This window comes from Dipteris shenzhenensis, chromosome 20 (genome assembly GCF_047967505.1).
Source record: "Dipteris shenzhenensis isolate YYH24624 ecotype China chromosome 20, Dip_SZ_1.0, whole genome shotgun sequence".
In the NCBI taxonomy this organism is placed as follows: Eukaryota; Viridiplantae; Streptophyta; class Polypodiopsida; order Gleicheniales; family Dipteridaceae; genus Dipteris; species Dipteris shenzhenensis.
In genome coordinates, this window is record NC_141615.1 from 10064458 (window position 1) to 10092442 (window position 27985).

Sequence of the window (27985 nt, forward strand, 5' to 3'; positions counted from 1 at the left end):
GAGGTTGCACGAGTGCTTCTACAAGGAACAACATGTAGGTCTCTTTTATATTTCCAAGAATCAAGGAATTTGTTGGTTGTTATCAATGGCACCTACTTGGGTTGCTATAGTCTACAAGGCAACCATGATTCTCATTAGGCCCCATGGACAATTGATTCTTTATAGAATTTTGAAGTATTCAATAGATGTTAGTTGCCTCTTTTAAAAAGTACTCATTTTGATGTCAAGTAACTCCAAGCGATGCAAGTGATGTGTAGGATATATTTCCAAAGTTCAATGAGCTATCCAAACATTATGATTTTGGTATGCTAAGAAAAAGGAAAGGGTGCATTAGCTTTAAAGTTGTATGCATAAGTCCAACACATTAGTGATTGAAGATTATTGTCATTCTTGAAGGCTTGCATTTGTAGTGGGTGCAGAAGAGGGGAAGCAAGTTTTTGGATATGTACATGTTAGTATGAAGACTCAAAAAAGTAACGGTAGTGATAATTCAATTTTAGGCAATAGCATGGTCAAGAAGAGGGGAAGCAAGTTGGTGGATAACCTGTCACTATCAAGAGTCTATAGAACATGTAGCCATAGTGACCATTCGATTTGCACTCAATTTATGCATGTCCTAGCCAAAAATGTATTTAGTGCTCTTATAGTTATTTACATTCAATTTAGCATGAGAGAGCCTAACATTAATGCTGCTTGGTTGTGAGTTGATTGATTAAATTTCTCCAAAATTGTCAATGACATGCAAAACATGGTTAAAGTTGGATATGATTCTAAGCCATTGACATATGGGAGCGAAAAGGTGTTTTAAAAGGCTTGGAAAATGGGTCCCTTGTTCAATCCTTTACTCCAATTATCACTTTCATGGTCCTCCAATTGATTGTCAGACATCAGGAAAATTCAAATGAGCCTCACTTCCCCTTGGACGAATAGCTTATGGCACCTACCACAAGGGGCATGGGGTCCTCAATCCCCTTTCCCTAATGAGAATGGAAGGTGCATGTTGTATTACCTCAAGAGGAAATCATGGATAAGTTTCTTCAAGGTTTTGTAAAATTGCTCTAGATTTTTGCAACAATTTTAATAGTTTTGCTCTATTGATAGTTTTCATTTTTGTTATGCACTCTTACCTTATGAAATGTAATCAAAAGGAGTGTGTGTACAAAGAGTTGGGTAGAAAGGGAGAGAGGAATCTAAATTGTAGAAGGATTGGAAAACCAGGGCTCATTAGAGATCAAGGACCGCCGCCCTACTGGATGAAACTAATCAAGATGCTCCATTGAGGTCGACCCACTTAACACGCATCAAATATTTGGGTGACTTCCACCTACATCCCATCACAAGAGATTTCTTAGGCGCGCAACCTTGAGTTGCTAAGCTTGGGCACCCATTGCCCAACCAATCAAAATCAATTCAATGCTACTTTTTTTACAAAGATTCTTGTTTGGGCTGTATTTTTTAGGCTCCGCTTTTTATGTGTGAAGGATTAACACCCACCAAAAACTTATGGAGAACTCTTTCCCCCCACTTTATACCACCTCAAGTGTGGACTCCCTATATCAAATGAAACTCAGAGAGCGGAGAAGACACCAGAACCTTGACGGCCCATGACATTTTCCCCCTGCTCACAGGTTAGGGCACCCTTTAGGAGTGTGTACTCACCTAAGTTATGTGGAGAGCAATGAGCGCTGGATCATTCGGAGTCTGGACGATGGACAAATAGCGAATTCTTCGCAATCAGGTTCTCAATTCTCATGCAATAGCAAAATGCAGACGCAAATGGGGACAGAATCGAGGAAAGACGGTCTGCAGAAGTGCTAAGCAGAAGGAACCTTGAACTTTGTTCCATTGAATTATGGAGTTTTTTTGGCCATAGCCAACACCTCCCAGAGGGAGTACCAGAGGCTGCTTTATCACTCTGCTTTCTCCTCACATAAAGCTTCTCAGTACACGCCATTGGTTTTCAGAGGCCAAGCACTTTTCCTTGGCGAGATATTATAATAATGAGCAAAAAAAGCATTGAAAGCAAGATAGTGGTGAGATATAAAACAAGACACAGAAGCTTGAGTGGAGTGCTGTAACCATGAAGACGTCATGAGGTAGAAAGCCTGTGTCGCAGAGCGCCAACCTCCAAGCGAGGAGGAGCAGCTGAGGTATCCAACTTGGATGGCTACAATTCTTTGGTTTAGAAGGTACCTTACTTTTGTCCGTTACGAGATCAATTTCGATCAAGTTCTATTAACAGGTTTACGAAGTATTTTCGAGAGTCTCCAGTTCAAGGATAAATGAGAATAAAACGTGGATCGGGATCAAATCGATCCGAATTGTCATTTGACGTGTGGACAGAAAGAAGTTTATTTTGTCTTGAATGAATAGATGTGTTCTTTGTCTTGACTGCCATGAATTCACAGGGAAAGCGCTCTATGCACAAAATAACAATGCAGGCCAAAAACACATGCAGGCCAAAGCAAAGGCGACAAAGAGAAGAATTCATGGGACCCTGTATCCAAACCTCGTATGCCCCTGCTTCAGCAGACACCGCTAAGAGAAGTGTACAGCGGACTTTCTGAAATTGCAATTCGATCTCTAACATAACTCTTCAAAAGTCCTTAATTTAGTTAAACTTTGTCACTGGCACAACCGGAAATTGATGTTTTGAGAGCAGATAAGATGCGGGAAATCGAGGATTCTGTTGTGGCTGCTGCTAGTAGAGACAAAAACTGCGTTTCTGGAAAACAGAATGCGATCAATCACTTGTTATGTCAAGATTGAATCTAGAATTCTGTTCTACACTTGGTCCCATGATAAATCCTGTGCCCAGAATAAGAATTATTTCATTGGAATCAATCCATAGGAGTTCATTTAATTGCACTATGATAATCACTCTGTAACTCTCTTCCAACAATGTTCGCCAATTTTTAGACGAGTAAGAAAATTGTGTCTTTACAGCATAAGCTTTTCCGATGTGATAGCTGGCTGTACAATTCGAGTATGCGTATGGATTTATCACAGTACTGGAAAGTTTTTCAGGATTGAAATCCTTCAAAAGTACAAGCACATCGATCTACCCTACATCTGCTATTGGCTATTTATAGTAAATGCATATTTCCTTCGTCTCTTCGAGCTGCAATTGCCGATTTAGTCAAGGCATTGGTTTTCCTTTTCAACTGCTGGTCTCATCTCTTCCACCAGAGTCCTGAAAAGTATCAATATTTCGACATCAGTGGATACAGTAGGTGTCCGTGGCTTTTGAATCTGCTTTTTACACCGTTGCGAAGAAAATATCTGTTCCTACTGTGACAGTTGGGCCTTTGTTCTGCAAAACTACGAAAAAATGTGAGCATCACATGATTCCTCAAGAGTCTAGGCTAGCCAACAGGTAGGCCACGTCCAAAATCTGTAGCCGATCGCTAAGGCAGGTGATATACGCACGAAATCGCCTAATTGAGTGTATCATTTACATAGTCATGATCCGAGCTTTACAAGGAAATTAATGTCTTACGTGTGAAAACATGCCCGTAGTATTAAGCATCTCCAATACACTGTTTGCGGCTTGCTGAAATCTCTCTCGTTCTTCTTCCACTCTGGCTTTGCGCTCCAATGCATCATTCCGTCTCTGGTGTATCTGTTCCATTATCTCGACCGCAGTGACATCGATTTCACTGTATCTCGCTTTCGATTAGTAACTCGACGCCCCTTACGCAATTTCGAGACGCTCTTCCAGGTTGAGGATGAAGGAAAACTTACTTTACCATCGGGAGCAAATCTTCCATCGCTGATTGTGTTTGCTTCAAGACACCTAAAACAACATTCGACTTTTAGCTTTCAGGAAATTAGTTTATAGACAATTGAACGCCAGCAGATGTGGAAAGAAATAGTATCAGAATTACGAACTTGGTGCAGCGGAAGAACAAGACTATGGAAATTCAAAAAAGTCCACGAGAAACGGAAACGCCTGCATTTTGAAACCAGATCTTGCCGCAATATTGCGGGTGTCCGTGAGTGTGTCAATTTCTTCTTGTTATTGTAATACACTAAATCTCAAGGTAATAACGCAGAATGTTGTCCTAATCGCTCTTCAAATATACGCCGAATTCACAGTTTTGGATTGAAGCAGCAGCTCGGTGAATCATGAATCGTCCGTGTACTAACCTGTCTTCGACAACTACAGAAACGTCGTCTTATACAAGCTAAACATGCAGCAATATGCTAGCGATTCCATCCAATGTAACTTAGATTGTCCAAAAAAAGAAACAGGCGGCAATATGCAAGCGATTCCATCCAATTGTCAAAATGTTACTTTCCATGGCTAGCTCCGCGCTGGTTATAATAGAAAAGGAGGTGAAAGGACAAAGAAAGCAACCTGAAATGAGGTGAGCGAGCTTGGAAGCGACGGAGTCGGTGTGATCGGGGGAATTAGCAGCTGCTGCTGGGGCATTGTCGTGAGTAGTATTGTCGAAGCTTTCCAAAGAGCGGGGAGCAACATCGTCTCCCCAAATTTGCTGCTGCTGCTGCGGCGAATCCTTCATGGCTGTGGATGATGGTGGAACTTGCGATTTCACAAATGCCTTTCTTCCTGCAAAGGTTTCGTTTCCCAAATGCGTGTTTGCAAAAGACGACCAAATGCCTTCCCCACTTCTCTCTCAACAAACAACTTAAAGCCTCAAAATAATATGGACCTCCCAAGGCTCAAATTTTACCATTGGAATGCTCAGCCTGGCCAACACACTTGCCAGTCAACCCTGAGCTTTCATCTTAGCCTTCGATCTTGGGTAGCCTTAATAATGAGAAAATGCTCTTCTTGGGGTAAATTCCAAGGAGTTGCTAAATCCATCTATCTCAGCCCATGATTTGACCCCACATTACGATGGAACTGAGGACCTCACATTAAATGCACAAACTGTTGCCGTCAGATTTAACACATATCTAACGGCTCGCAAACATCGCCATTTGTAGGCCATCAGATCTTCCATAGATCTAACGGCTCGATGATGCATGCAACCTTCCCACACCTATGCCTTGTCACGTAATCACTGACATCGAACACATGGCGTGTCACCATCTCATGCACCATCAGATTTCTACCACATGGCTCACCTCCCCCCGCCATCGATGGCTAAAAATCGACAACTGCAGTTGCTATTCATGGGTCAGAAACTGATGAAACCGACTCCCAACCTGATGGCCGTTCGCTAGGTTCACCAGTTTCCTCCCCGTACACATCTCCCCAAGCCGATTCCCTATACCATGAAAGCTTTGCAAGTGATATTTATAAATATGAGGCAATATTTATAAATATAAGGCTCGACAATGCTCTGGCAGATTGGTGGACAAATAGAGTAGAAGCTGGAATCTTTCAGCCAATCCCCAGGCTTGCACATTGCAATGCTCTGCTAGAAAGCTCTCAAACGAAGCCTGTTGGGTTGGCATTGCAAGGTTGAGGAAAATGCAGCAGCAACATTGCAACTAGTATGGGGTCTTGCAATTGGGCTACTAGTCGTGCTGGGCTAGCGTTGCTAGCACACGTGAGGAAGCCCTCGGGGACCTCCCCACGCTGCTCACATTGCTCAAACTTGACCAGACTGAGTGCAATGCTCAAAGGAACCTAGCATTCGAGCATCCCCATGAAAGCTTTATTGAGTTGAAAATGGCATTTATGAAGCTTGTTAGAGATTTTGTAGAGTTTTTCAACGAATGGCATGGAGGATGGAAGGACTTGAGCCAATGAGAGTGTTTGGGCACTGGAATGCTAAACCAGAATAGCAGTCGTGCTGGGCTAGCACCCCAATGCTACTTTTCAGCATTGAGATGAAGGTGGGAACACACTTTTGGGCTACTAGTGGGGCTGGGCTAGCCTTGCTAGCCCATGCGGGGAAGCCCACTAATATGGCTCTTGGTGGGCAGGGGTGCTTACACACCTCTGTGGTGAATCTTGAGTATGTGGCGAAAGGTTGTGAGCTCAAGCCCCACTAGCTCAAAGTGCATTTAATGTTAACCCCTTGCCCAAGTCCTTGGGCAGGGGGCCTTGGCTACCCAAGTTTGGCTAGGCTTAACAGGTGCTTACATGGGCACTGGAGGCCACTCAATATGACATGTGTGTACAAAGTCATGGCAAAAGCTATGGCAAATAGGATAAAATTCATTCTAAGCATAATTATACATACCGGACAATAAGGTTTTATATATGTGAGGAATATATAGGATGTTGTCATGAATGTGAACCTTGCTATTGATTATGCTGTGCTGCACAATGAGAATGTTTTTTGATACCAGAATTAGCTTGAACTTAACTATGGAGAAATTGGGGTTTGTTTTGTGCTATGACAGGGGTATTGTTCTCTAACACTTTTGCAGACTTTCTCTTAATGGATATTTGAAAAGCTCTTTTGCTCTTAAGAGTGTATTAGGCAAGGATGCCCTCTGGCTCCTTTTCTATTTACCATTGTGACTGAGCCTTTTCTTGTCCGTTGGATTACTGACAAAATCAAGGACACATTAAGGGGATGCCCTTGCCAGATGGATCTAAGCTATGCACATAGCTTTTTGTAGATGATGATTCTAGTCTCTTGGTCGGAAGAGAGAAGAATAGAAATAATTTATGGTAGTGTTTGAGGAATTCTCTATGGTCTCAGATTCAAAATTATCCAGGATAAGACCACTGCAGTTTGGTTGGGATGGGATGCCTTACCTGATTGGGCCACACACTTCTCTTTCAGATGGATGAAGCCAAATGAAATTGTCAGATACCTAGGCTGCCTTATTGGATTTGCAATTAGTGTTAAAAAATTTCTCAGCAAATGTATAGCGTGGGAAAAAGCTAAACTGTCTTTTGCAGAGAGGCATGTAGTTGCCAAACATGTTCTGATGTCCATTTTTGTGTATGTGATTTCTCCTCTTCCATTTTTTGATAGCTCACTGATGAAGATGGACCTCTGTGAGCTATTAGGGATTTTATTTGGAGAAAACAATGGCATGCCATTGATTGGAGCTACATGGCAGTAAGAAAGAGGGTGTGGCTTGGACTAGAAGGTATGATGCAAAATGATTGCCAAATGGTTCCTTAAGCTTCATTGCAGTCAGCCTTGGGCAATAATTTCTAGACATTTGATTGAGATCAATGGGCCTAGGGGAGTCAAAGCACCTTGGCAAGACATAGTACTGTGCAAATATAGGGCAAATATGCTATCACAATTCCACAATCTGAAGTACTCAGTAAGATGATTGCCAAGTGGAAGGTCACCTTTAAAGATGTGACATGGTAGGTATTGGTCAACCACCGCAGGGGGATGCCTCTCTTGGCACTGCCAGGTCACTTTGGCTTTTTGATTGGGCATATAGAGGGCTCTTTAAGCCTATGGTGATTGCTTCTGTGTTGTTTAAAATTTTTTGTGAGAGAAGTTTGATTAGCTTCAGGAGTATATGGGACCCAGGTGCGCATAGATGGAGAAGAGAATAAGTAATTGCTAGATGGTTTGCTCTATCATAGGTGCTAATCAAGAGATTGTTAAATAATATTTGGGACGATTGGCCTAGTAATGTTGTGTGTGTTGATAGAGGGGATCTGAAGGGTTTTGTCAAAGCTATTAGTAAAGAGATTTGTGTCTGTACTCTAAAGGATTTGGATATGCAAAGGGAATGCTGGGTAGCAATAGTTGAGCTTTGTGTTAAATGGAAGAAGCATGCGCCCAAGCATAGAATGAATGCCTGGGTTAGAAGACTGGACAACGTGTGGGAAGCCATGTCTTCCTTCAAACATAATCTATGGTTGTGGAGGATATTGATTAGTAAACTTCTAGTAAAATCTAGAGTGTCTAAATGGAACTCCAAAATATCGCCCTTCTGTGTCTTATGAGGAATGTTTTGAGCAAAGAAATATTTGATTATATTATAATCATATGATTTGAACAATGAAGTCCCAACTGAACAAAATGCTCTCCTCTAAAGAGGAATATCTAGTATGAAGACAAAAAATCCCTTACTCAGAGGAGAGAAAACAAGACTCAAATTCACTGATCTAATCAGTAGTGAATTGATAATAGCCTCTACTCCATTTGGTGATAGAAAAGGTTTCTTGCATCTCTTGGATAGAAAGAGACAGGCTCAGTGTACATTAGTTAGCTTTCAGGTTCATCCTTAAAAGGAAAAAGAGAAGGTATGATTTGGGATTGTAGATCCTAGCTGGAGTTGGTACAGCTCCCAACATCTCTAATGTGCTCTTCTAGTTTAGCCTATAACTGAGAAATTTGGTCATTAAAGTTATGTTATGTCTTGATCCAACAAGTATTTAGCCTGGTCCACAAAAAAAGGAAATCAGTTAGCAAGTACAACTGTATTCTTCTCATGCCAATTATGAATAACTATTCAGCACAAATGTACTCATCATTAAACTAAAATGCATTCCTATCAATCCAAATGAACCAAAGTGCATGTGCTCTCTTGATGCTGACCCATATGGCATAAGGTAACCTGAGTGCATCTCTAAGTAAAAGTTATTTCCAATTGATTGGTTCCCCTAGCACTAACTGGATCACCTTCCAGACTTTTCTAGCCCTAGGGCAGGAAATAAAGAGGTGAAAAATGTCTTCTTTTATCCCAAAATAAGATTTGCAAGTTCCATCTCCCTTGCCAATACTCAAGCTCCTACAGTTGGTCCAGACAGCTTTATGGAGGATTAACCACAAGAGAGTGGAAATTTTTTCTGGAATCTTTCTTTCCTAGATCAAAGAGAACCTTACATCCCATTTCCTCTCATTAGCAAAGAGTTTCCATCTGAAGTTGAGAATGGTTACCACCTCTTCTATGCCCTCAGATGGAGTGGATATGGGTAATAAGGATGAGCTACCAACCCAACTAAATTCTCTGGTGTAGATTAAAACACTGCCCCCTTTCCAAGTAGTGCCACCCTCCCACAGTTGAATTCTATTCATAACTAACTCTTGATCTGCATTATCAAGCTTGAATTCCCTTCTAATATCCAACCATGACTTCCATTTAAAATTGGTCTTGTCCCACATATCTCCCCAATTGTTTAAACCTTTCTTTGATAATTGCTAGCCTCTTAGGAAATCCTCATCACTGGTGAAGAAAACAGACACCCAAATTGAGTCCAAAGCCATGTAGCTCCCTTTACCAGAAAGGACTATGTGGCTCTTGATCTGTTCAAAAGCACCCCACAAGGTTTTCCAAAGTTGGCTTCCCTTAATCATACAAGGCTCAGGGTTGCTAATAGCAGAGAGAAGAGGGAAATTTTTCCACCTAGGAGCCCTGTAAGTTCTGACAAACTTAACATTTCTAAGTAAAAGGTTGGCCCACAGTCACTGTCGGAAGAGGTGATAGCCTTTATAATCCAAGTAGCAGCAAGTTTGTAAGCAGCCAATTGAATATCACCAAGTACGAATTAGGGAAGAGGATGTCCCTAAGACATCATTTCGTACTAGGTATGGGCATTATCAATTTAAAGTAATGCCATTTGGGTTAACAAATGCTCCAGCAACTTTCATGATCATTTGGAAAAAGCATTTCGAACATTTGCAAAAAGTGTTCCAGCTTCTTAGAGATAATTCACTCTTTGCTAAAGAATCCAAAATTGAATTATTTGCTAAAGCAAAAAGTTAGATCGTGCCCAACGGAATTACTCGGCATATGAGAAGGAACTATATGCTCTAGTCTATGCTTTAAAAAAGTGGAGGCACTATTTATATGGTGCAAAATTTGAGATCATCTTTGATCAAGAGAGAATTAAGTGGATTTGTAATGAACCAGAGCTTAAAGGTAGAAAAGCTAGATGGGATGAATTAATGCAAGAGTTTGATATACAATTGACATATCGGAAGGGTAAGTTCAATGTGGTAGCAGACTCACTTAGGTGAATGCCAATTGTTAGTGGATTGAGTTTTACTCAATTTCAGAATGATTTCCTAAAGTCCTTAAAGGGGAAATGTGAGTTTGATCCTCACTTCTCTGAAATATGGAAAGCAATTAGAAGTAAGGATCCAACTAATCGAGGGGAGTCGCATGGAAATGGCTACACACCCAAAGTTCACAAGTTGGTGATAAAGGACTTAAGTGGAAAAAATATACTATTGAAGATGTCTACCTGCTCTACAAGGGTAGAGTATGTGTCCCGGATAATAATGACATAAGAAGAGCTCAAGATAGAGCACGGAGTTATGTAAACCCCCACCGTAGAAGGTTGGAGTTTGAAGTAAATGACAAAGTCTACCTCAAGGAACTTGAATCTTCAGAATCTCTGAAAACTGGTAAATGTCTGAAGTTGTCTCCTAGGTATTGTGGACCATTCACAATACTTAAAAGGATTGGAGAACTCACTTACAAATTAGCCTTACCTGAGGGATTTAGAGTACATCTAGTTTTTCATGTTAGTAGACTAAAAAGAAAATTAGGAGATGATCTCATTGGAAACGAAGTCTAGTTGAACTCATTGAACTTGCATCTTTACCACACGAACCAGAGAGAATTTTAGATCGACAAGAAAAAAGAACACAACATACAATATGGCAAGAATGTCTGGTTAAGTGGAAAGATAGACCTGAAGAGAGTTTAACATGGGAAAGGGTAAGCAATCTCTAGAGGAGGTTTCCCAATTTTGTTTTCGATGACATAAACCATTCTTAAGGGGAAGGGAACGTTACACCAACCATAATGGTGTAAAGCTGAGGTGGGAGACCAAGAGGGCTTGACAGTGCAATGATGGACATGCAATTAATGACTAGGCAAAATAGATCTAGCATTCAGAGGGATGCCAAGAGAGGTTAAAAGGGTAAGGGCCTTGTAAATGACACTTGGAATCATGAGGAGTCCACATGGCATGCAATGGATTTAGGGGAGACTTCTAGAGAGAGGCTCCACAAAGGAAAGAGAGAAAACAATGGAGTTCAAGATACGGGAGTACTCTATGAAGTCATGGCTGGACGGAGAACAAGAGAAGCCCTCTGAGTCGTAATACTACCTTTATGTAGAAGCCTGAGAAATTTGGGCTACTGACTTTTTGGAGATGATATATGTAAATTTAAAGAAGGTACTTTCAAATTCAAAATTACAACATGTTTACATATGGAAGATGGTTAAGAAATTATGCAAAAGATGTGAAGATAGTGGGAGAGAAGGAAGGAGTCTTACTTGCGGCTTTCTCACATACACAATGGGGGAATACACACAAAGGTGGAGGCTGAAAATAGTTTTCCTCTTCTTAGTTGTGAAAGCCAAAAGAACTCTAGTACAAAGAAATAGAAGAACCATATATGTGGGTCTCAAACCAAACTCAGCTAACTAAGGTGGCATACTAACTGAGCCATGAACTAGAGTACATAAGGATAGCTGTCATCCAGCTATTATTCATGGGCGGTGTACCAATCGCATCTGCAGCTAACAAGTCGGTGACATAAATGCACAATGGTCACCCTGGCATATCACGAGTGGAGCTCGATATCTCAACACTCCCCCTCGAGCTCAATCCCAATTCCTCCACACCAAGCAAGTCTCTGAACTTGCGCATCTTCTCTGCACCCAATGCCTTCGTGAATATGTCAGCTACCTGATCCTCTGTGCTGACATAAACTAGATCAATAAGACCTAGTAAAACCTTCTCCCGCACATAGTGATAATGCACCTCAATGTGCTTTGTTCTAGCATGATAGACTGGGTTATTTGCCAAGTGTATACTGCTCATGTTGTCACAATAAATGACAACTGGCCCATCTGTAGATTGATGCATATCATAGAGTAGCTTATGCAACTAAGCTACCTCACATGCAGCCATTGCTGCACCCCTATACTCAGCCTCTGTCCTCGACAAGGCATCTGTAGGGTGTTTCTTGCTGCTCCAAGTGACTGCAGCACTCCCAAAAGATATCCACTGGTAGATCGTCTATCAGAAATACTACCAGCCCATTCAGCATCAATGTATCCATGCAACTGTATCTGAACCCCAGCCTCATAAAATAGTCCATACTGCAATGTGGACTTCACATACCTGAGTATGCGTCTAGCTACATCCAAATGCGGTTTCCTTGGAGCCTGCATAAACTGACTTACCAATCCAACAGCATAGCTCAAATCTGGCCTGGTAATAGTCATATAAATCAAACTTCCTACTATGCACCTGTACATAGTAGGGTCTTCCAGAAGCTCACCTACATTTGCGCTCAGCTTCACATTCTGCTCCAAAGGAACTGAAATAGGCTTACAGCCTGTCATCCCATATTTGGACAGCATGTCCAATCCATACTGCCTCTGCAGCAAGAGCCGTATCCCACTTGGTGATCTAATCACCTCAATGCCCAATAAATAATGCAGCTCTCCCAAATCCTTCATCTCAAACTTCTGCTTCAATAGCATTTTCACATGAAGGATATCTTCATCACTATCACCTGTGATGATCAAATCATCAACATAAATGACAAGTAGCATAATACCTTTCTCTGTTTTTCTCACATAAAGTGAGAAATCTACCTTGGAAATATGAAAGCCGATAGTGACAAGATACTGTCCTATCTTGTCAGACCATGCTCTAGGTGCTTACTTCAAGCCATACAAGGCTTTCTTCAACCTGCAAACAAACTCAGGATGAACAACATGAACATAACCTCGTGGCTGCTCCATAAAGACCTCTTCTTGCAAATCACCATGCAAGAAGGCATTCTTTACATCCATCTGATGTAAAGACCATCCCTTTGATGCAGCCATAGCAATGACTGCTCTTACGGTTGCCATCCTTGCAACCGGACTGAATGTTTCTTCATAATCAATGCCATATGTTTGTGCATACCCCTTGACAACTAATCTTGCCTTGTATCTGTTCACAGAACCATCTGCATTATGCTTCACCTTATAAACCCACTTATAGCCAATTGCATTCTTGTCTTTAGGCAAAGGCACCAATTCCCATGTAGCATTTGCTTCCAAGGCATCCATTTCTTCATCCATGGCTTTCTCCCATTTTTCTTTTCCCATGGCTTGCTCAAAAGAAGTGGGTTCTGGTTCTTGTATCACTTTGACCATATAGGCATAGTGAGTAGCTGTAAATTAATCATATTTCAGCCTATCCACAGGATACCTAGCTCTGGTAGATCTGCGCAAAATAGGCTCACTTCCAGGTGCTCTCAAAACATCCCTGGTCTTCCTTACTCCAGGTGTAACAACAGAAGGAATACCCAACTCATCATTAATGCTCTGTTCTGAGCCACTGGATTCACCATCCACATAAGAGTGACCTGCATTCACATCAAACATGGGCTGATCTACCTTCTCTTTTCCTTTTCGTGATACCTGCATACCACTATCTGCATTGTTTTGAGGAGATTCTCCTGATCTCAATCTGCCTGTCCATGGCGAAGTATGTGAACCACTGCTAGAGGACACTGCAGGTCCACTAATATTTTGTGATTGCTGCTATGAATTCTGGGCAGCATTACCATTTTGTGCATCTGCATCATCAATCACATTTACTACTTTATACCAGCTGCTCATCTCATAAAAAACATCTCTACTCACTGTAAACTTACGAGTAGAAGGGTTATAGCATCTATACCCTTTTGGCTGCAGATAATAACCAATAAAGATGCACTTCTCAGCTTTTGGATCCAACTTGGACCTCAACTCATCTGGCACATGAACATAGGCAATGCAACCAAAAATTTTCAAATGAGAAATATCTAGTTTCCTAGCAGTATACATCTCCTCTGGCGTCATGCCATGTATTGCTGTAGTGGGAGTCCTGTTCATTATGTAAACTACTGTAGCAACAGCTTCATCCCAATAATAATCTGGTAGGTCTTTTTCATTTAGCATGGCCTGAGATACCTCTCCAATATGCCTGTTTTTCCTTTCTCCAAGCCCATTTTGCTGTGGGGTATGACTGCATGAATATTGCTGCTTTATGCCATGCTCCTGCAGGAACCTTGCAAACTCATTTGAGAGGTACTCTCCCCCTCCATCTGACCTTAGGCATTTTATTTGCAGGCCTGTTTCTTTTTCAACCATAGCTTTAAAAGCTTTGAAATTCCCAAACACTTCACTTTTCTTTTTCATAAAATGCACCGAAACTTTTCTGTTGTAGTCATCAATAAAAGTGACAAAGTAATGACAGCCTCCAATAGATGCAACTTTAGTAGTCCACACATCAGAGTGGATTAATTCCAATGGCTTCTTACTCTCTTGAACATGTCTAGGAAATGGTTTCCTTGCATGTTTTCCAAATTGACAGGCTTCACATACCTTATGCATTTCTACAACCTTGAATTTAGGCAATCCTGCAATAATATTTTGGGCCTGCATTGATTTAAGTCGCTGTACATTAACATGACCAATGTGTTTATGCCAGATATCAATATCTGCAATACACCGGTCCCATGTGCAAACATTGCTGCACTCAATTCAGGCATATCCACATCCAACGTAAACATCTTGCCCTTCTTCTTTCCTTTTGCTATCAAGCGACCGTTATTTTTCATATCCTCAACAAAGCATCCATGAGGATTAAATCTGACCTGCAAGCCCTGCTCAACCATTTGACCAACAGAAACCAGGTTCTTGGTGATATTCGGGACATGAAATACATCAGACAGGTATTTCTTTTTCCCATCCTGCATAGACAGAGGAATTTTACCAATCTGCACAATAGGATGTGCAGTATCATCACCAGTCTCCACAAATCCTCGTCTTTCCATTTTCCTTGCATCCTGCATCCATTCTGCATGACCTGTCATGTGGTTTTACACACCTGAGTCAACATACCACACATCATTACTTTCTTCTGCACTTGTCACAGAATTGGTCATGTGTTGCACCATAAACAAATGCTCATTTCTGTCATCACCTTGTCTACTAGAGGATGCATAATTGCCTTGCTGCAATTTTCCATTCATAATGTTATTCTGCTTTTTGTAGCAGTCTTTAGCCATATGATCCATTTTACCACAATAGTAGCTCAACATTCAATTATTATAAGGGATTTGATGGGTAGTGCATTTGAGGTATCATAGATTTTGCTTTTGTAGTAGTATAACTGCATATAAGGTGAGATCTCTTGAAATTAATCTATTGTATATTTTTGAAGTCCCTAAATTAAGCACATGAATATTTTTATTTGAGCCTCAAAGTAAGAATTTTGTGTCATACAAAAAAGAAATGAAATTGAGGGACCCACAAAGCTCCTTTTACCAAATTCCCTCCAAGACAACTTTCTACATGTAGCTCATTGAATTTTTTCTATCCATATGATTGATCCAAAATGATCAAGGAAGGACTAATTAATATAATAGTAAGGATAATGAATGCACATGAGTAAAATGTTTAATAATACAACCAATAAATCATTGATCACCATATAATGATTATGCACACCAATTATGGATCACCTTCATGTCACCACCATGAGCAAGAATAAACTTGTGTGATGGAGCTCCTAGAGGAGTCCCAGAGCTCAGTTAGGGATTGTGTTGGCATAGCCCTTGGCCAAGCTCTAGGGCTTGTTTTTTTAATCTTTGTTTAGGATAATCTTCCCCTTCACATGAAGCTAATAAGGATTCCGTTTTAGTATCATTGATTATTCTCTTGTTGAAATTATTGATTATTAATTTAAATACGCAGCCTAGTAGCCATCCTCAGGGAGCTTGGATAGCCATTCTTATTTTGGCCATAACTTGGTCAATATGACTCCAACCATGGTCATGTTTGTAGTCAAAACGATCGGTGTGATATGAACAAAGCCATTTCTTATGTTATAATGTCAAAATTATATATAATTAAAAAGTTTTGGTCTAACTTTTCTATTGAACACTTACAATTGGCAGTTTTAAACTAGAACTAGTAGTATTGGCATAAAGATCTTCTTTTCCATAGAGACCTCAAAAAGTATCTTTATAATTGTCTTGTGAAATGATTTAGAGAGCCCAAAGAGCTAGGTGGGGCTAGGACACCTTGTTGGCATAAAGGCTTTCATTGGCCTTAAGAGACCCAAATAGTATCTTCATGATTTTCTTGTGACATGATTTGAGGATTACATATAGTGCTATCAACAACTGTGAATAAAAATACATGAGGGGTCTTCAAGATTAGGATCTATGACATTATTGGTGTGCGTGCCTTGGTTGTAGTGCTTGCGTGAATGCATGTTTGGAATGGTTTCCTTCAAATATGCAATGCTTTTTATGCATGACCAAAAAGATACTTTGAAGGCATGCTTCTAATTAGTCATTGCATTGGTTTGAAGAGAAATCATTTGAAGTTTTTCTTTAGAATTAAATTTGAAATGATTACCTTCAAATAAACAAATCTATCCTTCCAATCATTGCATTGCTTTGAAGATGTCCATGCCTCTAATTAGTCAAATGCTTCTAGTCACTAAATTCTATGAAGGGGGGGCAATGCCCCCTCTAGGACGTCTTTGAGGGGTTCCAAGGGGGGCCGGTGACATGCTTTAGGCCCCCCTTGGAACCCCCTTGGCGGGGGTTTGGGTGCAATGCCCCTGAAGCCAAAAATACATGAAAATTGGTGCATGCGTTGCTTATGAGTTGTGTGGTCAAATTTGTAAGATAAGGGTGTGGCTCACATAGCAGAAAAGTAGTGGATGTTTTACTTGGTGAAGAACTCAAGACTCAAGCCATTTCCGCATGCAAAGGTCATTCCAATGATCAAGCATTCACAACTTCAGATAGAAGCAGAGGTAGAGGCAGATCATTCCATCAAAGTGGTCATCATCAGCAACAAAGTCATAAAAAAAGTCAGCATTAACATCATCCTCAGCAACATCAGCATCAACAAAACAAAGAGGTAATCATTCCAATGGAGGAAGATTCCAAGGACGAGGAAATGCATCCACCAATGTGTCAAACATTCAGTGCAACTATTGTCATAAGTTTGGACACTATGAAAGAGATTTCTGCAAGAAGCAATATGACCAAGGAGGTCAATTTAGCATCCATCGAGGGAATTTTTGAGGAAGAGGTAATCATCGCGGTGGACATTCTAGTCATAGTCATTATGCAAATGAATTTGAGAACCTGTTTCTTGCAAGCAAGGAAATGCAAAAGATTGATATAGTGTATCTTGACACTAATTGCAATTCAAAAGAGGAATTTAGTTATCAAGTAGACCAAGCAAAACAAGATCCTTGGTACATTGACAGCGGTGCATCATCTCATATGACAAAGCATCAAGAATGGTTCATAACACACTGAAGGGAAAGGCAATGTCATCTACACTACAGATAACACACTGAAGGGAAAGGTTAGAAGAATGTCATCTACACTATAGATAACACACTGAAGAATGTCATCTACACTATAGATAACACACTGAAGGGAACAATTTCACTCATACAAAGGGGTTGGTGAAAGATGTACTCTATGTTCTGAAGCTCAGCAAGAACCTTTTGTCAGTAGGTCAAATGACGAAACACAACTACCGAGTCATCTTTGATGGAGATGAATGCACTATCAGAGACAAACCCAATGGATATTAGCCTAGTAGGAAAAGCAGTCAAGGAAGGAGGCTTGTTCAGAATGCTAGCCACATTACCAGATTTGCATGCCATGTCAACTCAACTACAACAGATGCCACTTTCTACAAAATAACACAAATGTCAATTCAAAATTTTGATAGAGCTTAGAAATCAAAATATGGCAATTAGAATTCCTAAGCTTTAGTTTCTTAGTGCTAGCCACATTACCAGATTTGCATGCCATGTCAACTCAACTACAACAAATGCCACTTTCTACAAAATAACACAAATGTCAATTCAAAATTTTGATAGAGCTTAGAAATCAAAATATGGCAATTAGAATTCCTAAGCTTTAGTTTCTTAGAAAAGTTTGTGAAGCATTCTGATTTGGTAAACAAAAGCGAACCAATTTTGGTATAAGTACCTTCGAGCACGAGGTATTGTTGATTTGATACATACAGATGTATGGGGTTATGCCCAGACCCGCAACATCAATGGTTCACTTTAATTTCATCAACATGACTACAACAGATATTGTTGGGTCTACTTTTTGAAAGAGAAATCTAAAGCCTTTTTCAATTTCAAGAATTCAAAGCCATGGTTGAAAATCAGATAGGCAAAAAGATCAAAGTCATGAGATTAGACAGAGGAGGTGAATACATGTCTTCAACATTCATGGACTTTAGAAGTCACGGCATTCGAAGACAATTCACTTGTGTAGATACTCCTCAGCAGAATGCAAGAGCTGAAAGGAAGAATGGTACTTTAGCAAATAGTGCTAGAGAAATGCTTAGTGAGAAGCATCTTCCAAATCGGTCTTGAACAGAAGCAATAGCCACTGCAAACTACTTGCTTAATCAGCTTCCCATCGAACCTATTCAGGGTATGACATCTTATAAAGCATTCATTGGACATAAGATAAGTAGAAAAATTCAAATTCGTGATTCGAAAAATGTGGGAAATCTGAATGAATGATTCGAAGAGAGGAAAAAATCATACAAAAAAGGGGTGACACATCATATTTTTTCATAAATCAACACGTCATCCATTCATATTCATACGAATACGTATTCATACGAATAACTTATTCGTATGACCTATATTAGGATGATTATGTGGCTCTTTTCTTGTACTTAAGGTCATAGTTACCAGTTTCTCTTATCTCACACTTGGTTCCCTAGCTGAGCATAAGAGATCAAACAAGGAAAAGAAAGAAGAAAGGTCCTTCAAGGTTGCAAAAGCAATCTAGAAGATTTGAACTAAAATGGAATTTGTTTGTGGGAGTTCTAGGATCTCTTATTTGAGTTTCTTAGATCTCTTGTGAGAATTGTGGTTTTGGTCTTTGTGTCTTTGTTTGTGGGAGTTTTAGGTTCTCTTTGTTGAGTGCCTTTGATCTCTTGTAAGAAATGTGCTTTCGGTCTTTTTGTGTGTATGAAACTTGTTTGTGGGAGCTCTAGGATCTCCTTGTTGAGTTCCTTTGATCTCTTGTGAGAAATGTGATTTTGTTTTGTTTTTTATAGTAAAGTAAATTTGTTTCTTTGTGTCTTAGTTTAATAGAACACCTAGAGTCTCATTCTCACACTTTCTTTGAATGAATATTTAATATTCTTTTAATAGAATATGAAAGAATACAAAGAGTTGTAAAGGTGTCTATGAATTTAGAGTTTTAAAGGTTATTAGAACACTTGTCTCATTCTTACACTTTCTTTTGAATGAATATTTAATATTCTTTCAATAGAATGTGAATGAATGATTTACAGTTTGAGTATATTCTTTGAATAAAAATGATTCCATGTCTCTCAATTTTCATTACTCATTCTTATACTTTCTTTTGAGTTAATATTTAATATTGTTTCAATAGAATGTGAATGAATGATTTATAGTTTGAGTATATTCTTTCAGTAGAAATGAATCCACGTCTCTCAATTTTCATTACTCATTCTTACACTTTCTTTTGAATGAATATTTAATATTCTTTCAATAGAATGTGAATGAATGATTTACAATTTGAGTATATTCTTTCAATAGAATATGAATCCTGGTCTCTCAATTTTCATAACTCATTCTTACACTTTCTTTTGAATGAATATTTAATTTTGTTTCTATAGAATGTAAATGAACCATTTACAATTTGAGTATATTCTTTCAATAGAATATGAGTCCATGTTTGTGAATGAGTGATACAATTTGCATTTATACTTTTTTTGAAAGAATATTTTATATTCTTCAAAAAATATTTAAAAATAAATTATCATATTCTAGTGAGGATATAATCTAATGTGAATGAAGTATAATTATTGATGAATGAAAAAAACATTATTTTTTTATAATGATATTTGAATGAATGAAAATTAATATATTGCATTCTTGAAAGTGTTTTTTAAAGTATATTTGTTGCTTTTGAAATAATGTGTATTGCAGTATGTTTCTATTGCATATGCAAATTAATGTTTTTGGATTTTGTTTTTCTTGCAACTTCAAACGCATGGTGCAAGTCAAGATTTGGTCATATGTGACAAAGATACAAAAACTGTATGCCTCGGTCTCCTTCGTGCAGTGTAAATATTGTGGACACAAGTTCATGGGCGGTTCTACTCGCATCAAGCAATATTTTCTCATGCACTCTGTCTAATGTTCTTTCTCATGCACTCTGTCTGATGTTCTTTCGTTATGCAAATCGTATTTAGAGAAAGTGAAAGTGCAAATCTATTTAGAGAAAGTGAAAAAAGTGGTTAATATGACCATGATAAGGTGAGCATTGAGGTTGATGAGACTGTTGAAGGAGAAGCACCAATAAATGTGAGGGGTGTATCAATACATGAAGGTGATGTGGATTTGCTAGCAAGCAGGTCTTTGATGTGACTAATGTCTGTCAGGTAAAGAAGAGAAAAAGGGGAGAGCAGTCATCTATGGAGGATAGTTTTCTTCGACAACAAGTGCATGAAGAGCACTTAAGATGGACAGAAGCATGTGTAAAAAATGGAGTACCATTCAATGTCATGAGAGATGAGACATTTTGTAATGCCTTGAAGTCATGTGCTAGACCAGGATTTGTTTTTCTGGATTATAATAAAATGCATACGGATCATCTTAATAGAGTTAAACAGACTATGGCAGACTGCTTTTTAAAAAAATATTGGATTTTATTCCTACATATGGGTGCACTCTTGCTTTTGATGGATGGACTAGCAAAAGTAGGCCAGACCCTTGATAAATGTAATGTACATTAATCCCAAGGGAACAATGTTTTTGGAGAGTATTGATACGTCTGTAAAAGAGAAAACTTCAGCATATATTGTAAAAATATACAAAAGAGAAATCCATAACGTTGGCGGCTGTGAAAATGTTATTGCATTAGTAACAGATAATGCATCGAATTATAAGACTGCGGGTGATGATCATGGCAAAGTATCCCACTCTGACATGGGTGCCATGTGGTGCTCATAATCATAACTTATTGTTGAAAGATATTGGACAATTACCATTTGTGCAACCAGTGCTACAAGATGCTAATGTTGTAGTGAGTTTTATAAAGAGTCATCAATACTTGCATGCAGTATTCAGAGAGCACTTTGTGAAGCAACTAAGGCAGTTTTGTCAAACTAGATTTTTGCCACTTCTTTTGTTATTCTTGCTAGATTGTTGGAAGTGCACCAAGCTGTAGTCAAGATTGTTGCTGATAGATGATGGGCAAATTGGCTCGAGAAAAAGATCTAGTACACAATACCAGAGGCAGTAAATGTGTATGTCTTGTGCAATCATCTGTATTTTGAAAAATGTAGAAAGAATGAAAGAAGCTGTGAAGTCATTTGTGACAGTGTTGAGGATGGTCGACGTTGATGCCTTTGTTATGGGTAAAGTGTATTGGAAGGTGTCTGAAGCAATACGACAAGTAAAAAATGTGCGCGCTTTGCACATAGGGAAAATCAACAAGTGGTATATTTGGCCGATAAGAGATGGAAGCAAATGCACACCCCTTTGCATGGAGCTGCATTTGCAATACATCCACAATATCAAATGCATGGTCAATCACAGAATCCAAAAGTCATAAGTAACTTTTGAGAGTTTTCTAAGAACTTGCTTCTAGGAGATCAAGGCAAATTGGCCTACCAACAACAAGTGAGGTATAGGAGCCGTGTGAAGGCTCTTTTAGAGATCCCTAGAATCTTGATGCTGTTAAGATGATGATTGCACCTACTTGGTGGAAGGAATAAGGTGGAGAGACATTGGAGTTGCAACACGTGAGCTCTCTATTGCTGCATCATCGGGTGCATGTGAGAGAAATTGGAGTGCATACAATTTTATTCATTTTAAGAGACGCAATCGTTTAAAGCCATCAAGAGCTATAGATTTAGTAAATCCCAAAAAGTTTTTTTCGAAATTGCACGGTAAAAGATGTGATCCGGTTTGTCGAAAGGCTTTATGAAAGAGATGAGGAAGAGCAGATCTGGTTTGTCAAAAGCCTTTACAAAAGATATGATGAAAAGAAGATAAGTTTTGAAAGACATGAAAATCTTAGAGTCCCCAAGAACTCAGAGAAGCCACACACCAACTCTATGAGAAGGTTGTAGAGTTAGCACAACCGCTAGTGGTTGTGTCTTGCTCAAAGGAAAAGGCTATAATAAATTGTGACATAGGGGTTAAGAAAGGTTTCACTGTCTCACTAAACTTTTCAATCTTTTTATCGATGATTTGCAAGAGTGGATGATAATGCACACAAGGAAGGTGTTTGCATTACAGGGTACTATTTGCTAATGCTTATATGTCTAGATGATGTGGTATTCTTTGCAAAGAACAAGGAGAACCTGCAAGCACATTTGGATGCTACAATGGGTGACAAGGCCACTTGCACACATGCTATGTAACAAGGCCATTGCACCGAGGCCACTGGATAGTGTTTTAGACACTCATTTGTGTTTGGGACAAAAATCTAGGCAAACATGGCATTCCTTTTATTTAAACAACCTATGTTGATCGTGAAAATAGCTAAACTTTGACACCCTATATCTTTTATTTGACAAATCCAAATTGTGTCATGTAGCATATCAAGTCAATTGGCAAGACATGATTTAGATATTTATGATGTTTTTTTCACCATCTAGTAAAGTTAGTTGGATCAAAATAATCATTTTATGAAGTTATGGGTAATTTTCTACACCAAGTTTAGAGCATGGTCATCCACTTTAGGCTTGCACTTCTCTAGGGGTGAGGATGGTAGGATAACCAACTTATACTTTGATTTTGCAAGGGGGGTGTCCGAGAAAAAACACTACCATCAGATTGGCCGATGTGTCATGTAATAAGCCACCATATAGAGGACACCGGACTTCTCGACATGTCTCTTTGTCGCTTGCATGAAAATGGGGCTTCCCTTTTTTGAGCCTAAACCCTCGATCTTTGAGCTTGCATTGCCAAGATAGGACCCAAACTACTCTTTCTGGGAAAAAGGGTGAAATATATGTCCTTTGAAGGAAGTACTCAACCATGTGCAATGTGAGTCCTGAAGTCTTGCAGTCTTACCCAAGTCCAAGAGTCACCCTTTACTATTGTAATTATCATAGGATGTCTCTGGAACAAGATGAGTCCTAAACTCAAAACACGTACTAAAATTTGTGTGTATGTGTGCGTGCATGCGCGTGTGTATGTGTGAGACACACATAAGCATATGCACGCACGTGTGCATGTGCGCGCGCACACACACACACACAAGTTTTTCATACTACCTATATCTTTAGGTGAAAGGATACTATTTTACACATGCATTATACTTTTGTATAGTACTTCTAACTTGTGATAAAAAGAACATATGAGCGAGAGAGAGAGAGAGAGAGAGAGAGAGAGAGAGAGAGAGAGAGGACTTTAGATTTAATACTCTTAGGTCACATCATGTTAATTTCCCATGGTTTCAGAAAGGGTCCTTGGAGACATGCAACCCTTAGCATTGTTGGGATAAGTGTGATCAAGGGCTTGCTCTAAGGTGCTTGTGTGCATCTAGGGGAGTCACATGTTTGTGTGTGTGTGTTGTAGAAGCACACCTAGTGCTATGAGGTGTCTAGTGTGTGACCTAAGTGATGATGTAAGTGCAAAGGTCCCCCACATGGGAGGTTCCTTTGATTTAGGCCAATCCCACTGATGTAGGGGCTGATTGCCCACTAATATAGGGGAGGTGCCTACACCATCCTCTCTCTCTATATAATGGAGGATGTTCCTTCATTCTAATAAAATGAATTTTTCCTCACTTGAGCTCTCTCTCTTTGTGCCATGATGCATCTACATTTGGTATCAGAGTTGGTAGGCTTTGGAGAACTCACTTTAGCAGTGCCACCTCATCATCTTCTCCATCACCTCCTTTTGAAGCTTTCTTCTTCCTTCCTCCTCAGAAATGGCTTGGCTCTATTCTCTCCATCCTATGGGGCGCACCTCTGTTTTAGAGCATTCCTCTAGAGATAGACTCTAGCCTATGGGGCGCACCTCTGTTTTAGAGCATTCCTCTAGAGATAGACTCTATCACCTACGCTGATCCAAACAAAAGCTGACTGTGCTCACCTACTGCTAAAATCCTTCAAGCACAAGTTAGGCTATTCCTAGAGCTTGCTGCTAGTGAATTGTGAGGGCCAATGCTTGTTGGAGCAAGGAGAAATGAAGGAAAGAACAATCGAAGAAGGCGCAACTCTCCCAGACAGAATGGCGCACTATTTTGCCTAAGCTCTATGTTGAATCTACCTTGGTATTCAAGCTTTAGTTTTGCACAGAAAGCCCTCTCAAACTCTTCTCCAATTGTGTGAATTCTACCCTCCAAGTTGAGCTAGTATTCTGCAAAGCATTTTTGGCAGTTTTGGAAACTTGATGCTAGAGTAAATGCTAGGATGGTGTTTGAGGAATGAAGTGATGCTAAGGTACTGATCAGAGAATGCAATTTCAGAAAATTGACAAGTTCAATGGCCAAGGCATTCATACTTGGCAGATGAAGATAAATTTTATGCTTATGAAAGAAAATTTATGGGACTTAATCAAGGTAGAAACTCAATCCTCTCAGGATGGTGAATCAACTACAACCAAAGGTAAAGGGAAGGCCACTGAGTCTACTTCTACACCTGTAGATGCAAAAAGCATAGAGAAAGCCTATGCAATAATTGCATTAGGTTTAGGAGATGATTATGTACACCACATTTCAGATTTGGAATCCCCTTTTGAAGCATTGCATAAGTTAGACATATTATTTGGTGCTCTTATACTTCCAAATTAAATTTGGAAATTAAGTTCTTTGAACTTAAAATGGAGGGAGACAATGTTGTTGCTCATGTCAACACTATGAGGAGTCTTATGACACAACTAGCCTCAATTAACTCTCTAGTCACTGAGGATGATGCTATGGCAGTGCTCTTAAAGAGTATGCCTCAATACTTTGACTATGTGGTTACTACTTTGAAGAATCTTCCTCGACCCACACTAGAGGGCATCATCAGTGCCTTACAAGAAGAGGAAAGAAAGAACACTTTAAGAATAGGCAAAATGCACACAGAAGCACTTGCAGTGTAGTTTTCAAAGAGCAGGTACAAGGCATGTAAACATTGTGGGAATTCATCTTGAGAAGGATTGTTATAAAATCAACCCTTGCTCTTATTGTGGCAAGAATAATCACTCTGACAAATTTGCAATGAGAAAAAGAGGAGTATGACAAATCTGGTTGAAGAGAGAACTCCATCAACAAATGACGCATCAAACTTTGTGGTAGAAGACAAGGACTTTGCCTTTTGAGAAATTTGTCTTTGAATTTTTTGTTTATCATCACTTGGTCAAATTTTGAGGTCCTCTGCCTGGAGCCATACTCCAAAAAGAATGCTATGTGTTTCATCGTTTGTAAATCACCTCTGGTCACCATATGATGTAGGCCATGTGATATGTGTGTTTGGTCTATCCCATTTTTGTAAACCTTGACCCTTGGGCACCTTTGCTAGCATGAGATCCTAGCCATAGATTTATCCTTGACCACCATGAGATGGCATGAGAAACTATGTGACTAGATGTATCCTTGACTTAGCAAGAGGCAAACCCTTGAAGGGGGGTATGTTGGAATAAGTGTGATCAAGGGCTTGCTCTAAGGTGCATGTGTGCATCTAGGGGAGTCACATGTTTGTGTGTGTGTGTTGTAGAAGCACACCTAGTGCTATGAGGTATCCTACCATTAGTACATTCCAGTAGGCTCATAAAGTGCCCTTGCTACTAAAAGCTTAATGAAGTGTTCAACATCCCTTTCACTAGAAAAAGGGGTGACAAAGGGTTCATCCACCCAACCAATACAAGTCATGATGATGAAGCCCAACAGAAGATCTTCATGCATTGCTAGAGGATAAGAAATAGTATATTAAATGGTCATATGGAGCGCATCCATGGGACAACCAAAAGACCGAGGCGAGTATAAGAGGGCTCTAGACAATATATTTGGACACAACCAAAAATCCAAGGTAAGCGTAAGTCAACTCTAGACAATATGATTTGGAAAAGGAAGACTAAAGGCTCTAGTATGACGAGTATCAAACAAGGTAAGTGTAAGATAGCTATAGACAAAAATATTTATCCAAGGAAAACAAAGGTTTCTCGTTTCTTGAATTATAGGAGTCAAAATCAATATTTCAAAATTTGGGCATAATATTACTAAAGACTTGGTATAGATAACTGACTACTATCATTCAAACCTGGCTAGATGTACTTGGTTGTGAAAGGCCAGAGCAATGTTCATATAATCGTAATTGAAAGGCCCATTTTGAGATTAGACCTCCAAAAATAAAAATAGAATGAAATAGCCAATTTTAAGAATTGACCTTCAAATTGAATGTTTCATGAATTGCAAGTTTTAGGGTTATGCAAAATTTTGACCTATAAAATAAAAGGTAGACATGAAAAAAAAGATGCTAATGTAAAAGCAAGAGATCAAGGAGGATCAAAGCACCACGAGAGAGACATAGGGTAGCAAACACTCAATCTATTGCAATGTGTATTCAACAATACAAGAAGGCTTCTTATATAGAGAGAGCCTTTAGAATAGTCAACATCTGAGGGATCCTCTGATCCACATCTCTCCTAGTGGATGTCCTTGCTCCACATCTTCACATCATATAGTCCACATCCTTGGGTGGCTACTTTAATACATTCCTACACCATACCTTAGCCTCTAATTCATGTGCTCATGGCACCATATCTCAACACCTCCCCTTGGTGCCATGATCCATTGGCTACCACAAGGTGGTCAAATGCGAGTTACAAATACATCACCTCCCCTTACTGCATACCTTGCTACTTAAGGTGATTAAGTGTGGTTTTACATGTCAATACCTCCCATGAGTGCTTACATGGCTACTTGTAGAGGTGGTCAGGTTTGATTAAAAGAATATAGGCTAAAGGTGGCAAGGTTTACATCTTAGTAGCTTTTGTTGTTGTCACCATTCTGCTCATGGCTTGATGATGACTCCACGTAGTTGACCTGTTAGTTCTTCAATCTTTCTTTGTGTCCCATCTTCTTGCAATGGTGATACTTTGGTTTGTTATTCCGTCTGCAGTCACATTGATAATGACCCATCCTTTCGCAATGGTAACATTTCGTTGATGCTTTGTTGAACAATGCTTGTTCTTCATTATTGCTATTGCGTGTTGATGTAGATGTCGATGCTTTCAACTCTCTTTCTTTCTCAAGAAGAGATCATACACATTCCTCAACTTTGGATCTAGAGGATTCTTCAAGGTGGTGGTCAATGTGTTGTAATCTTTAGGCACGCTTTTAAGGAGGATTGCAAGTGCATCCTTTTCTCCTACTTTTGCATTTATGCCTTCTAACTGGGTCATAATGCTTTTGATCTTGTTGACAAATTGTGCCATGGATTCAATGAAGCTCATGTGCAAACCATAGAATTCAATCTTAAGATGACTTTTTTGGTTCTTTGCTTTTGCACCACCAAACACTATGTTCAACTCATTCCATGCATCTTTAGCATGATCCTTAGAGTCTATGTGATGAATTATGTTTGGACCTAAGTGCAAGCCAATGAGTGATAGTGCTGCTTCATCTTTTTCTTTCCAAGACTCATTTTTTGCCATGGGTATGTCTCCTTTTATAGTCTTCCAAAGCTTTTGATGCATCAAGCAATACCTCATTTGTGTAGACCAGGTGTGAAATCCTTACCAGTGAACTTCTGAACAGTTGGGGTGCATATTGCCATTGCAAAGGTCTTACCAATTAAAGAAACTTTCAAATCTGGCAGTGTCTAATTGCATACAACAAAATTGACTTAACAAGCACGTAGAGCTCAAAAAGGCGATAACTTTTCCATTTTGGAGCGAGTGCGAATTCTTTTTGGATTGCAAGTTATGGCTTGTCAAAGTTTTTATGAAGAAGAGGCCTTTGATGATGGAGTACAGATATTCACATGTAGCATTCAAACCATGCTTAGAAAGGGACTTTGTGCTTAGGTGGCACTAGGCCACATGGCAAAAAATAAACTTAACCCAACCTCAATAAAGGTAACCATGGTA

The 27985-nt window shown here is 39.4% G+C and overlaps 1 protein-coding gene across 1 annotated transcript; it reads right to left on the reverse strand.

Annotated features, from left to right (window-relative positions):
* Nucleotides 1-2976: 2976 nt before the first annotated feature.
* LOC147889249 (polyamine-modulated factor 1-binding protein) lies at nt 2977-4599 on the reverse strand. The gene is made up of 4 exons (XM_087392087.1): nt 4361-4599; nt 3745-3796; nt 3500-3659; nt 2977-3193 (listed from the first exon to the last, which is right to left on the reverse strand). Exons 1-4 carry the CDS (start codon nt 4524-4526, stop codon nt 3161-3163), a joined length of 411 nt encoding a protein of 136 aa, XP_087248213.1. The 5' UTR covers nt 4527-4599; the 3' UTR covers nt 2977-3160.
* Nucleotides 4600-27985: the final 23386 nt, after the last annotated feature.